Below are 13265 nucleotides of genomic sequence, written 5' to 3' on the forward strand. Positions count from 1 at the left end.
TGGAGAAGGTTTTCGTCCAGGATATCCCTGTACTTGGCCGCATTCATGCTTTCTTCGATTGCAACCAGTTGTCGTGTCCCTGCAGCTGAAAAACACCCCCACAGCATGATGCTGGCACCACCATGCTTCACTGTTGGGACTGTATTGGACAGGTGATGAGCAGTGCCTGGTTTTCGCCACACATGCCACTTAGAATTAAGGCCAAAAAGTTCTATCTTGATCTCATCAGACCAGAGAATCTTGTTTCTCACCATCTTGGAGTCCTTCAGGTGTTTTTTTTTCCGCAAACTCCATGCAGGCTTTCATGTGTCTTGCATTGAGGAGAGGCTTCCGTCGAGCTACTCTACCATAGAGCCCCGACTGGTGGAGGGCTGCAGTGATGGTTGACTTTCTAGAACTTTCTCCCATCTCCCGACTGCATCTCTGGAGCTCAGCCACAGGCCTCTTTGGGTTCTTCTTTACCTCTCTCACCAAGGCCCTTCTCTCCCGATTGCTCAGTTTAGCCAACTCTCGGTAGGGTTCTGTTCATCCCAAACGTCTTCCATTTAAGGATTATGGAGGCCACTGTGCTCTTAGGAACCTTAAGTGTCGCAGAATATATATTTTTTAAAACCTTGGCCAGATCTGTACCTTGCCACAATTCTGTCTCTGAGGTCTTCAGGCAGTTTCTTTGACCTCATGATTCTTATTTGCTCTGACATGCACTGTGAGCGGTAAGGTCTTTTATTGACAGGTGTGTGGCTTTCCTAATCAAGATCCATCAGTATAATCAAACACAGCTGGACTCCAATGAAAGTGTAGAACCATCTCAAGGATGATCAGAAAAAATGGACAGCACCCGAGTTAAATATAGGAGTGTCACAGCAAAGGGTCTGTATACTTACGGCTGTGTGATATTTCAGTTGTTCTTTTTTAATAAATCTGCAAAAATTTCCACAATTTCCCTTTTTTCAATTCCAATTTCGTCAATATGCGGTGCTGTGTGTGCATTAATGAGGGAAAAAATGAACGTAAATGATTTTAGCAAATGGCTACAATATAACAAAGAGTGAAAAAATTAAGGGGGTCTGAATACTTTCCGTACCCACTGTATGTCTGAATTTCAACCACACATACAATATTTTTGAATCAGTTTACTTGTTGAAATGTAATTGTTTTTGGCTAACACTTCACACATTCACACTAGGGCAGAAGAGAAGAAGTCTCAAGTCGTCATTCGAGCCATTTAGACCATTTTGACTTTGAAGGCATTGTTTCCTTTGGAGATTTGTGAGTACATGTGATGTCATCGCCTTGAGGTACTCCTGTATGATACAGCCTTAAAATAAAATCTCCCACTTTTTTTTTTTTAAATCACAAAACCCGATTTCTTATTCTAATCATATTTTTAAAATGTGACTGGCAACCAGTCCAGGGTGTACCCCGCTTCTCTAATTCAAAGTTAGCTGGGACAGACTTGCGCTTGCCCTATTCATTTACAATCTGGACGCGTAAGGGTGAAAATCTCCTGCTTGGGAGGAAGTTTCTAGAAGTCGCCAATAACTCCACAAAGAGACTAAACTTTAGTCTCTTTGCTCAAATTCCTAATTAATTTAACAAGCTTGTGTTCCACTCTGTAAAACGTGTTGAGAAGAGGCATTAAATTTTTCCATACAAAATGTTTTGACGTTAGCATTCATCCACTATTTTGATATTTATATATTTTTTTGCATTATTGAAACAAAATTGATCTCATATATTTTATGACCCTTTGTCGAGTTTGTTCGACCGTGCCGTACCGTTGCAAGATGGCCGCCTTGTGACGTTGCGGATGGTTTCCCTGCCGTAGAACAACATCGAAGAAGAAAAAGGCAGAGGTCGGGAAACTGATCGACGTGAGACCGAGAGCGAGGTGGTTTTTGTGTAAAACTATCGAACTTCGGAAGTTTTTTTTTTTTCAAGAACGATGTCGTCTTCCGACGAGCAACTTTGTGGAGCTCGACAACAGGACGACATTTTCTTGGCTCCGGCTGCGTTGTTGTACACGGAAGGTGTGTTCACGTGTTGTGGTAGGGTTGCGGGATAGCGATTATGCCGCAGAGGGAATCCAGACTGACAGAAAATACGAAGTAGTAGTACCAAGCGAGGTCGTATCTGTTTATTTCAACACTATCAGACGTGCTGACCGACCTACACTTACAACCTAAACTGCTTCCAGTATGTGCACGTTAGATTTTGCTGTCCAATCACATTTAATCATCTGCGTGTTGCCATGTCAGAATCAGAATCATCTTTATTTGCCAAATATGTCCAAAACACCCAAGGAATTTGTCTCCGGTAGTTGGAGCCGCTCTAGTACAACAGACAGTCAATTTACAGAACACTTTGGAGACATAAAGACATTGACAAAAAACAATTGTGCAAAAAGATGCAGAGTCCTCTAGCACTTAGAGCAGTTCGAATGACTAATATTGCAATAGACCGGTGCAATGACCATTGTGCAAGGGGCGCTGAGACTTCAAGGAGTGTATGCGGTTTAAAGTGACGAGTAGTGCGATAATCTGGGACAATGTTGGTTGTGCAAATGTTACAGATACTCCTCAAACAGTGTGCAATGGAGCAGATGCTACTCTGGCAAGAGTGGCCAGTATATGCAAATAGTGCAGCATGGCGAGACAATGACACTGAGTCCACGAGTAATACATAATTGGCCCCACAGAAATGTGACAACGAAGTCAAAAAATTGTAATGGAATTGTAGGTCAGGTGTTTAAGAAGTTGATCGCAAGAGGGAAGAAGCTGTTGGAATGTCTACTAGTTCTAGTTTGCATTGATCGGTAGCACCTACCTGAGGGAAGGAGCTGGAAGAGCTGGTGACCGGGGTGGGGAGGGTCCGAGAGGATTTTGCATGCCCTTGTCTTAGTTCTGGCAGCGTGCAAGTCCTCAAGGGTGGGTAGGGGGGTACCGACAATCCTTTCAGCAGTTTTGATTGTCCGTTGCAGTCGGAGTTTGTCCTTTTTTGTAGCAGCACCAAACCAGACTGTGATGGAAGAACACAGGACTGATTCGATGACCGCTGTGTAGAACTGTCTCAGCAGCTCCGGTGGCAGGCCGTGCTTTCTCAGAAGCCGCAGGAAGTACATCCTCTGCTGGGCCTTTTTGAGGACGGAGTTGATGTTAGTCGCCCACTTCAGGTCCTGGGAGATTGTAATTCCCAGGAACTTGAAGGTCTCGACGGTTGACACAAGGCGGCTGGACAACGTGAGGGGCAGCTGTGGCGAAGGATGCCTCCTGAAGTCCACGTTCATCTCTACAGTCTTGAGCGTGTTCAGCTCCAGGTTGTGTCGGCCGCACCACAGCTCCAGCCGCTCCGCTTCCTGTCGATATGCAGACTCGTCACCGTCCTTGATGAGGCCGATGACAGTGGTGTCATCTGCAAACTTCAGGAGTTTGACAGTCGGGTTCGCTGAGGTGCAGTCGTTCGTGTAGAGAGAGAAGAGCAGCAGAGAGAGGACACAACCTTGGGGTGCCCCAGTGCTGATGCTGCGTGTGGATGAGATGGTTTCCCCCAGCCTCACCTGCTGTGTCCTGCCCGTCAGAAAGCTGTAAATCCACTGGCAGATGGCAGGTGAGACGCTGAGCTGGAGAAGCTTGGATGAAAGGAGTTCAGGGATGATGGTGTTGAACGCTGAGCTGAAGTCCACGAACAGGATCCTCGCGTAGGTCCCTGCACTGTCGAGGTGTTCTAGGATGAAGTGCAGTCCCATGTTGACTGCATCATCCGCAGACCTGTTCGCTTGGTAGGCAAACTGCAGGGGGTCCAGCAGGGGACCTGTGACACTCTTGAGGTGGTCCAGCACGAGACGTTCAAAGGACTTCATGACCACAGATGTCAAAGCGACAGGCCTGTAGTCATTCAGACCCGAGATTGCAGGTTTCTTGGGGACTGGAATGATGGTGGAGCGTTTGAAACAGGATGGAACTTCGCACAGTTCCAGAGATCTGTTGAAGATCTGAGTGAAGATTGGAGCGAGCTGGTCCGCGCAGACTTTGAGGCAGAATGGGGACACATGGTCTGGGCCTGCCGCTTTGTTAATCTTTTGTTGGTTGAAGATGCGTCTCACATCCTGTTCATGAATGGTTAACGCAGAGGTCAGAGGTGTGATTGTGGTCGCGGGTGCGGCCGGGTGGGTGTGTGGTGTGAAACTGTCCTTTTCAAATCTGCAGAAGAAGGTATTCAAGTCGTTCACTAGTGTGCTATTGTTCTCAGCTTGGGGGGATCGTCGCTTGTAATTAGTCAGCGACTGGAATGCATGCCAGACTGATTTAGAGTCGTTTGCGCTAAACTGTTTTTCCAACTTTGCTGTATAGATCCTCTTTGCAATGTTAATTTCTTTGGTCAGCTGGTTTCTAGCTCGATTATACAGGGCCCTGTCCCCGCTCTGATATGCGTCCTCCTTAGCTTGGCGAAGCTGCTTAAGTTTAGCAGTGAACCACGGCTTGTTGTTGTTGAATGTGCGAAAAGATTATGTTGGTACACAAACCTCTTCACAGAAACTGATATAGGATGTGACAGTGTCCGTATATTCATCCAGGCTGCCAGCTGAATTTTCAAAGACACTCCAGTCTGTGCAGTCTAAACAGCTTTGAAGTTCCATCTTGGCTTCATTTGTCCACTTTTTCACTGTTTTCACTGTAGGCTTCGCGCATTTAAGTTCTTGCCTGTACGTCGGTATTAAGTGAATTAAGCAGTGATCAGACGAGCCCAGGGCTGCACGAGGAATAGCGCGGTATGTGTTTTTTACCGTAGTGTAGCAGTGGTCTAAAGTATTATTTTCCCTGGTAGGACAGTCGATGTGCTGCTTGTATTTAGGGAGTTCGTGGTCGAGTTTAGCTTTGTCAAACTAATATGCCTGCCGCCTTCATAATCGGTAGTGCTGGCGAAAAAAAATGCTTAATTTACAGCCATGGAGAAAAAAAAGATGTATATATTAGACCACCCTTGTTTCTTTAGTGTTCATTTTTAGTGCCTGGTACCGCTAAAGGTATATTTGTTTGGAAAATATAATGATGACAACAAAATTGTCATTGTATTCTTGAGGTAAGATACCTTTATTGGTACCAGGAATTAAAATGAACAAGAAATTGAAGAAACAAAGGGGACTCATATTTTTTATTTTGCCAATCAAATTTCAAATTCGAGTTGGCCCTCGGTGACGTCAGCATTTTTATGCCCTCTCATTGGCTGGTTAGAGCCAACCTTGTCACAGCCAACTTCGACTAAGTCTGCACATATTAATACATTTAATATTCAGCATTTCTGGTGAATACGATGTATTTCATTTATGTTTTAATGTTTTTGTCATGTTATTAGATAAATGCTCCAGGTGATGTATTTTGCACAGTTGCGTACTATTGTGCTCTGCGATGGACTGGTGAACAGTTCAGGGTGAATCGCTTCTTGTCAGCTGGAATAGACTCCAGCACGTTCTAAGAAAGACAAGCGCTATAGAAAATTGATGGCGGGCATTCCATGTCAAGTAGACGGGCCCTGCCAACCTGCAAAATATTTGGATGGACTATGTAACACCGGCGTGTGTGAGCTAAACTGTGTTTGTGTCGCTTGTGTCCCACAGACAACCAGAGGCTGACTGGTCGCCGAGAGGAACTTCCCCCCCAACTGGAAGCACGGAGCTCCAATTTGGAGCGGAAGCGTCCACAGCCACCCCGCGGTAAAGAGGAGGAGCCCCAGCACCAACACATCAAAGAGGAAGAGGAGGACTTTGACGTCAGCGAGTTGCCACTGAACGTCGTCGTTGTGAAGAGCGAAGATGAAGAAGACGAAACATCCGAGTGGTCACAGCCTCACCATCTCAGCCCAAGTGGAGGACCACCACCAGCAGACAACCTCTCAGCTCCACTGTCACATAGCCAAGAAACAGAAGAACTTTTGACGAGCGACGCACACTCCGGAGGTGACGACAAATGCTTAAAATGCTCTGAAAAGGAGACAACTCACGTGAGACCTCATCCACAGAAAGACGATTTTATTTGCTCAGTTTGTGGTGTGATTTGACACATGAGAACGCACACAGGAGAAAAACCTTTTAGTTGCTCAATTTGTGGCGATTAATTTGCTCGAAACTTCTCTTTGAGCGTACACATGCAAAAACACAGGAGAAAAACCCTTCAGTTGCTCAGTTTGCGGCAAAATATTCTCTCAAAGCATAAACATGGTACCACACGTGGACATCCAGGAGAAAACCCACTTGGTTGCACAGTGTGCAATAAAATGTTCTCTCAAAGGCCACACTTGGTCAGACAGATGAGAACACACACAGGAGAAAAACCTTTCACTTGCTTACTTTGTGATAAAAGCTGTGCACCTCCCGGCTCGTCATCAGAAAACGTAGCTTCGTGCACGTGAGCACTCGTATTTCAAACGCCGCCCATGCTAGAGATTCCCAACCCTATTGACTGTGAGGAGCGGGGACCCTCCGTCTGATTGGCCGTGTGCGTGTCTGTGTGCATGCGCGCACGCATGTGTGTAGATATCCGGTGAGCACATCTGCCTCACAGTTCTGAGGACCCGGGTTCAAATCTGGCCTCGCCTGTGTGGAGTTTGCATGTTCTCCCAGTGCCTGCGTGGGTTTTCTCCTGGTACTCCGGTTTCCTCCCACATCCCAAAAACATGCATGCTAGGTTAATTGAAGCCTGGAAATTCCTGCGATTGGCTGGCAACCAGTTCAGGGTGTACCTCACCTCTCGCCCAGAGTTTGCTGGGATAGGCTCCAGCACGCCAAACACTAATAGTCAATATTTAAAACAGTAACCCCAACATGATAGTAGCGTATAGGGATGTCTCGATCCAATTTTTTCACTTATTTATATATGTACAGTATATATATAGTTATTTAGTATCTAAACAATAATACAATCAGTATACAACATACAAAAAAAGATCATCAGTCCGCTTTCATGAAGGACTGCAGAAATACAAGAATATTTACTGTTGAGAGGCTGAAATTCCGAGGATTTGGACAATTTTAAGTTAAAGAAGATCTCTAAACGATTGTTAAAATAGTTGTTGATTAATTATTGCACCTCGACTAAACTGTGTTTCTGTGGCTTGTGTCGCAAAGATGGCCGAGAGGAACCTCCCCCTCAGCTGCAGGCGGGGAGCTCCAGTTTGCGTCCGCAGCCCCCTTACACCAAAGAGGAAGCGGAGGATCCGGAGCTTGTCTGCGTTAAAGAGGAAGGGGAGGAGGTTGACGTCAGCACGTTGCCACTGAACGTCGTCGTCGTGAAGAGCGAATATGAAGAAGACGAAACACCCGAGTGGTCACAGGTTCACCATCACTGCCCAAGTGGAGGACCACCACCAGCAGACAACCTGTCAGCGCCACTGTCACATAGCCAAGACATGAAAGAACTTTTGAGGAGCAGCACAGACTGCAAAGGTGACAAGAAACGCTTGAAATGCTCCATTGGTGGCAAAAGCTTTACCGAGGCAGGTAAGATTAGGCGCATAAAAACACACAGCAGAGAGAAAGTTTTTGGCTGTTCTGTTTGCGGTGAAACATTTGCAGAAAAGGTCGCTTTGATCGTACACAAAGTAACGCACACGGCAGAAAATCCTTTCACTTGCTCAGTTTGCGGCAAGGTATATTTGATCAAAGACTATTTGAATAAACACATGAGAACGCATACAGGGGAAAAACCTCACAGTTGCTCAGTTTGTGGTGAAAGGTTTGCTCACAAGGCCACTTTGATAGCGCACACAGCGACACACACAGGAGAAAAACCTTTGCATTGCTCTGTTTGTGATAAAAACTTTTCTTATAAGTCCGATCTGAATAAGCACATGAGAACACACACAGGAGAAAAACCTTTCACTTGCTCTGTTTGTGATAAAAGGTTTTCTCATAAGTCCGATTTGACTAAGCACATGAGGACACACACAGGAGAAAAACCCTTTAGTTGCTCGGTTTGTGGCGAAAAATTTGTTCGCAAGGTCTCTTTAATTGCACACACAGCCACGCACACGGGAGAAAAACCTTTCACTTGCTCAATTTGTGGCGAAACTCTCTCATATCGCCACAGTTTGAATGCACACATGCGGATGCACACGGGAGAAAAACCATTTACTTGCTCAGTTTGCAGTGAAAGTTTTGCTCGAAAAGAAAATATGATTGCACACATGAGAAGACACACGGGAGAAAAACCTTTTACTTGTTCGGTTTGTGGGAAAAACTTTTCTCACAAGTCCGCTATGAGTAGACACAGGAAGGCACATTCGGATGAAAAACCTTTCACTTGCTCATTTTGCGATGAGAGCTTTTTGAAGAGGTCCAGTTTGACGGCACACATGCGTAAACATAACGGAGAATAAATGCTTTCCTCCCATGTTTGTGCTCAAAGAGGTGGGTGGACATAACAGTCGATTGCAGCAGTTGTTAAGAATTGATCAGTTGTGTGATGATTGAAGTGAAAATGGAACGCACCATTCAGGACAACTTTAATCTGACCCGTATTTATAAATCCGTTTTAAAATAATAGTTAAAAATAATATTTTGGTTTGTATTGTTTTCCGTTAACTTTGCGACACATTACTATGTTATCGCATTGAGTATTTTGGAGTCTGATTTGGGTTCTTGTATTTTAATTTGTTGTTGCTATATTTTGTTTTATTAATTGTCAGTCAAATGTTTTGTTTGTGTTGGTCACAATCTTTGCAATAAAGAGGAGACTGCTCATATTCGGACATCTTTGCAACTCTTCTTTAGTCTTTCACAGACCTTTTCATTGCTTAAACTATGTGCTAAAAGTGACTGTGGAGTGGAAGTTTTAATAGTTGTATCAAGAAAGTCTATACGAGTCGTGCCTTTGGAATTTGGGAGTACATGTGATGTCATCGCCTTGAGGTACTCCTGTGTGATACGGTCTCAAAATAAAATCTCCCGGTTTTTTAAAATGATGAAACCCGATTTCTGATTCTAATCATATTTTTTTTTAAAGTAAAACAAATAAAATTTTCCCCCCCTTTTTGGATTCCTTTTTCTCATGATCCCAAACAAAATAATTAACTTGTATCAATTTACATTGAATTAATAGAAGTAAAAAAAAAATTCTTTACAGATTATGTGAAAATAAGCGTTTCCTCTTCTCCCTTTGGTCAAAACGTACGTAAACACAATACTTAATAACTTAACATTTGTAATGTTTAACAAATGACGGAACCTGGGAGAAAACGTGATATTTTGTTCGACCGTGCCGTACCGTTGCAAGATGGCCGCCGTGTCGCCCTGTGACGTTGCGGATGGTTTCCCTGCCGTAAAACATAATCGAAGAAGAAAACGGCATTAGTCGGGAAATTGGTCGACGTGAGACCGAGAGCGAGGTGGTTTTTGTGTAAAACTATCGAACTTCGGAAGTTTTTTTTTTTTTTTTTTAAAGAACGATGTCGTCTTCCGACGAGCAACTTTGTGGAGCTCGACAACAGGACGACATTTTCTTGGCTCCGGCTGCGTTGTTGTACACGGAAGGTGTGTTCACGTGTTGTGGTAGGGTTGCGGGATTGCTATTATGCCGCAGAGGGAATCCAGACTGACAGAAAATACGAAGTCGTAGTACCAAGCGAGGTCGTATCTGTTTATTTCAACACTATCAGACGTGCTGACCGACCTACACTTACAACCTAAACTGACCAGTATGTGCACTTTAGAGTTTGCTGTCCAATCAAATTTAATCATCTGCGTGTTGCCATGTCAATCTAATATGCCCGCCGCCTTCATAATCGGTAGTGCTGGCAAAAAAAAAAAAAAAAATGTAAACGACAGCCACGGGGAAAAAATAAAAATAAAACAAATTAGACCACCCTTGTTTCTTTTGTGTTCATTTTTAATTCCTGGTGCAGCTAAAGATACATTTGTTTGGAAAATGTAATGATGACAACAAAAATAGCTCATAATAGTTTAATTTCTTAGACGATATCCAGCTATTTCGATGGTTTTCTTGGAAGTAACCAAAATCACTGGGAATACAATTAAACGTAAGCATGTCAAATCGTACAGAAAGTATTACAGAATCAGCTGCATTTTTGTTGTGTTCATTGTATTCTTGAGGTAACATACCTTTATTGGTACCAGGCATTAAAATGAACAAGAAATTGAAGAAACAAAGTGGACAAAACATTTTTTGTTACTGGTTATTAGTGATGGGACTGTTTGTTTTACCAATCAGATTTCAAATTCGAGTTGACCCTCTGTGACGTCAGCATTTGTATGCTGTCTCATTGGCTGGTTAGCGCAACCCTTGTCACAGCCAACTTCGACTATCAAAACACGTCTGCAGATATTAATACATTTAATATTCAGCATCTCTGGTGAGTATGATGTATTTCATTTATGTTTTAATTTTTTTGTCATGTTATTAGATAAATGCTCCAGGTGATGTATTTTGCACAGTTGCGTACTATTGTGCTCTGCGATGGACTGGTGAACAGTTCAGGGTGAATCGCTTCTTGTCAGCTGGAATAGACTCCAGCTCGTTCTAAGAAAGACAAGCGCTATAGAAAATTGATGGCGAGCATTCCATGTCAAGTAGACGGGCCCTGCCAACCTGCAAAATATTTGGATGGACTATGTAACACCGGCGTGTGTGAGCTAAACTGTGTTTGTGTCGCTTGTGTCCCACAGAGAACCAGAGGCTGACTGGTCGCCGAGAGGAACTTCCCCCCCAGCTGGAAGCAGGGAGCTCCAATTTGGAGCGGAAGTGTCCACAGCCACCCCACGGTAAAGAGGAGGAGCCCCAGCACCAACACATCAAAGAGGAAGAGGAGGAGTTTGACGTCAGCGAGTTGCCACTGAACGTCGTCGTTGTGAAGAGCGAAGATGAAGAAGACGAAACATCCGAGTGGTCACAGCCTCACCATCTCAGCCCAAGTGGAGGACCACCACCAGCAGACAACCTCTCAGCTCCACTGTCACATAGCCAAGAGATAGAAGAACCTTTGACGAGCGACGCACACTCCGGAGGTGACGACAAACGCTTAAAATGCTCTGAAAAGGAGACAACTCACGTGAGACCTCACACACAGAAAGACGATTTTATTTGCTCAGTTTGTGGTAAAAGCTTTACCAAGGCGTACAGGATTCGACACATGAGGACCCACACGAGAGAAAAAACGTTTAGTTGTTCAGTTTGTGGCGAAACATTTGCAGAAAAGGTCTCTTTAATTGTACACAAAGTAACACACACGGTTGAAAATCCTTTCACTTGCTCAGTTTGTGGCAAAGTGTATTTGATAAAAGACCATTTGAACAAGCACATGAGAACGCACACGGGAGAAAAGCCTTTCACTTGCTCCATTTGTGGTAGACAATTTGCTCACAAGCCCACTTTGATTGCACACACAGCGACACATACGGGGGAAAAACCTTTCACATGCTCGGTTTGTGGCGAAAGCGTTTCTTATAAGCACAGTTTGAATGCGCACATGCGGACGCACACGGGAGAAAAACCCTTTAGCTGCTCAGTTTGCGGTAAAGCATTCCCTCAAAAGCAAAACATGATCAAACACATGAGAACGCACACGGGTGAAAAACCTTTTAGTTGCTCAATTTGTGGCGATGCATTTGCTCAAAGCTTCTCTTTGAGCGTACACATGCAAAAACACACAGGAGAAAAACCCTTCAGTTGCTCAGTTTGCGGTAAAATATTCTCTCAAAGCATAAACATGATAGCACACATGCGGACACATACGGGAGAAAAACCGTTTGGTTGCACAGTGTGCAATAAAATGTTCTCTCAAAGGGCACACTTGGTCGGACACATGAGAACACACACAGGAGAAAAACCTTTCACTTGCTCACTTTGTGATAAAAGCTATTTCAAGAAGTGCAGTTTAACCATACACATGCGGAAACACAACACAGAATAAATGTTTTTCTGCCTTATTTCTTTCTTAATCAATACTTCACAGTTGATCAGTTGTATGATGAATGAACTCGAAATGAAGTGTGTCAATCAGGGAAGCATAAGTCTGATCATCAATATTCATACAGTGGTGCCTTGAGATACAAGTGACCCAACATAAAAGTTTTTCGAGTCATCGTTCAGACGATTAATTTTTTTGCTTTGAGTTGCGAGTGCAAACTTGAGATACGAGGGCTGTATGGTGGCAGTGAACTCAATTCACTTCACAAAAAGAGCAATTTGGCATGTGGTAAACAATTCTCCCCAAAAAGAGGCTTCAAGCTGTTTATTGTCATTTCCAGTTAAAGTTGGCCATCAAACTAAACATTAAACAAAGATTTATGTTGGGTATTTAAAACAACTGCATAGCTTAAGTCTGCCTATGCTAACACATAACGGAAAACACCATTTTCCAATAAAAAATAACTGAATAAAATACATTTTCGGGGCGGCACGGTTCGACTGGTTCCGCCTCACAGTTCTGAGTTCCTTGGTTCAAATCCCGGCCCCGCTTGTGTGGAGTTTGCGTGTTCTCCCCCGTGCCTGCGTGGGTTTTCTCCGGGTACTCTGGTTTCCTCCCACATCCCAAAAACATGCATGGTAGGTTAATTAAGGACTCTAAATTGCCCGTAGGTGTGACTGTGAGTGCGAATGGTTGTTTGTTTCTATGTGCCCTGCGATTGGCTGGCAACCAGTTCAGGGTGTACCCTGCCTCCTGCCCGAAAATAGCTGGCATAGGCTCCAGCATGCCCGCGACCCTGGTGAGAAGAAGCGGTACGGAAAATGAATGAAGGAATAAATGTTCTTGTTTTTTTGTGGGGGAGGCTGAAACAGATGACTGGAATTTCCATTTGTTTCAATGGAAGAAGATGATTTGAAATATTAGTGTTTTGAGGTTCGACCATGGTCACGGAAGAAGTTAAACTCGTGTCTCATGGCACCACTGTACTTTTTATTTAAAATGAGTTAAAATGCATTTATGAATCGTCTTTTATGGTTTGTTACTCAGTTGTTATATTTACTGTTTTCTCCGTGGGACATGAACATGTTATTGCACTTAACATTGTATTTTCTTTGTCTTGTCTTAGATTCTTGTATTTTAATGTGTTGTTGTGTCGTAACAATTCAAAGGTGATCTTTGTGTTGGTCATAATCTTTGCAATAAAGACGATACTGTACAGATTCTAACTTTTTTGCGTCTCCTCTTTTGTCTTTAATACTGCCACGAGATAAGCATGGGCAACATTGCCTTAAAAAAATTATATATATTATTTTTTTATTTTATTTTTTTTAAAACTAAAATTAGGGCAC

The 13265-nt window shown here is 43.6% G+C and overlaps 2 protein-coding genes across 3 annotated transcripts; both read left to right on the forward strand.

The window, feature by feature from the left end:
* Positions 1 to 763: 763 nt before the first annotated feature.
* Positions 764 to 8792, forward strand: LOC133474798 (zinc finger protein OZF-like). 2 transcript variants are annotated; one of them, XM_061766822.1, is made up of 3 exons: positions 764 to 870; positions 5615 to 5953; positions 7121 to 8792. In XM_061766822.1, the coding sequence occupies exons 1-3, from the start codon at positions 828 to 830 to the stop codon at positions 8368 to 8370; spliced, it is 1632 nt and encodes a 543-aa protein (XP_061622806.1). In that variant the 5' UTR covers positions 764 to 827; the 3' UTR covers positions 8371 to 8792. The 2 variants fall into 2 exon arrangements, with proteins under 2 accessions (XP_061622806.1, XP_061622805.1); XM_061766821.1 differs by lacking the exon at positions 764 to 870 and adding an exon at positions 1786 to 2030 and having other exon boundaries at positions 7121 to 8788.
* Positions 8793 to 9309: 517 nt separating this feature from the next.
* Positions 9310 to 13146, forward strand: LOC133474801 (oocyte zinc finger protein XlCOF6.1-like). The gene is made up of 2 exons (XM_061766827.1): positions 9310 to 9523; positions 10676 to 13146. The coding sequence occupies exons 1-2, from the start codon at positions 9439 to 9441 to the stop codon at positions 11917 to 11919; spliced, it is 1329 nt and encodes a 442-aa protein (XP_061622811.1). The 5' UTR covers positions 9310 to 9438; the 3' UTR covers positions 11920 to 13146.
* Positions 13147 to 13265: the final 119 nt, after the last annotated feature.

This window comes from Phyllopteryx taeniolatus, chromosome 3, assembly GCF_024500385.1.
Source record: "Phyllopteryx taeniolatus isolate TA_2022b chromosome 3, UOR_Ptae_1.2, whole genome shotgun sequence".
NCBI lineage: Eukaryota > Metazoa > Chordata > Actinopteri > Syngnathiformes > Syngnathidae > Phyllopteryx > Phyllopteryx taeniolatus.

Excerpts from the sequence above, each read along its gene's own strand:
- LOC133474798 (XM_061766821.1), top strand. The coding sequence starts at position 1,946 with ATGTCGTCTTCCGACGAGCAACTTTGTGGAGCTCGACAACAGGACGAC. Across the intron at positions 2,031-5,614 it reads TGCGTTGTTGTACACGGAAG|ACAACCAGAGGCTGACTGGT; the intron begins GTGTGTTCACGT and ends TGTGTCCCACAG. Across the intron at positions 5,954-7,120 it reads GAGCGACGCACACTCCGGAG|ATGGCCGAGAGGAACCTCCC; the intron begins GTGACGACAAAT and ends TGTGTCGCAAAG.
- LOC133474801 (XM_061766827.1), top strand. The coding sequence starts at position 9,439 with ATGTCGTCTTCCGACGAGCAACTTTGTGGAGCTCGACAACAGGACGAC. Across the intron at positions 9,524-10,675 it reads TGCGTTGTTGTACACGGAAG|AGAACCAGAGGCTGACTGGT; the intron begins GTGTGTTCACGT and ends TGTGTCCCACAG.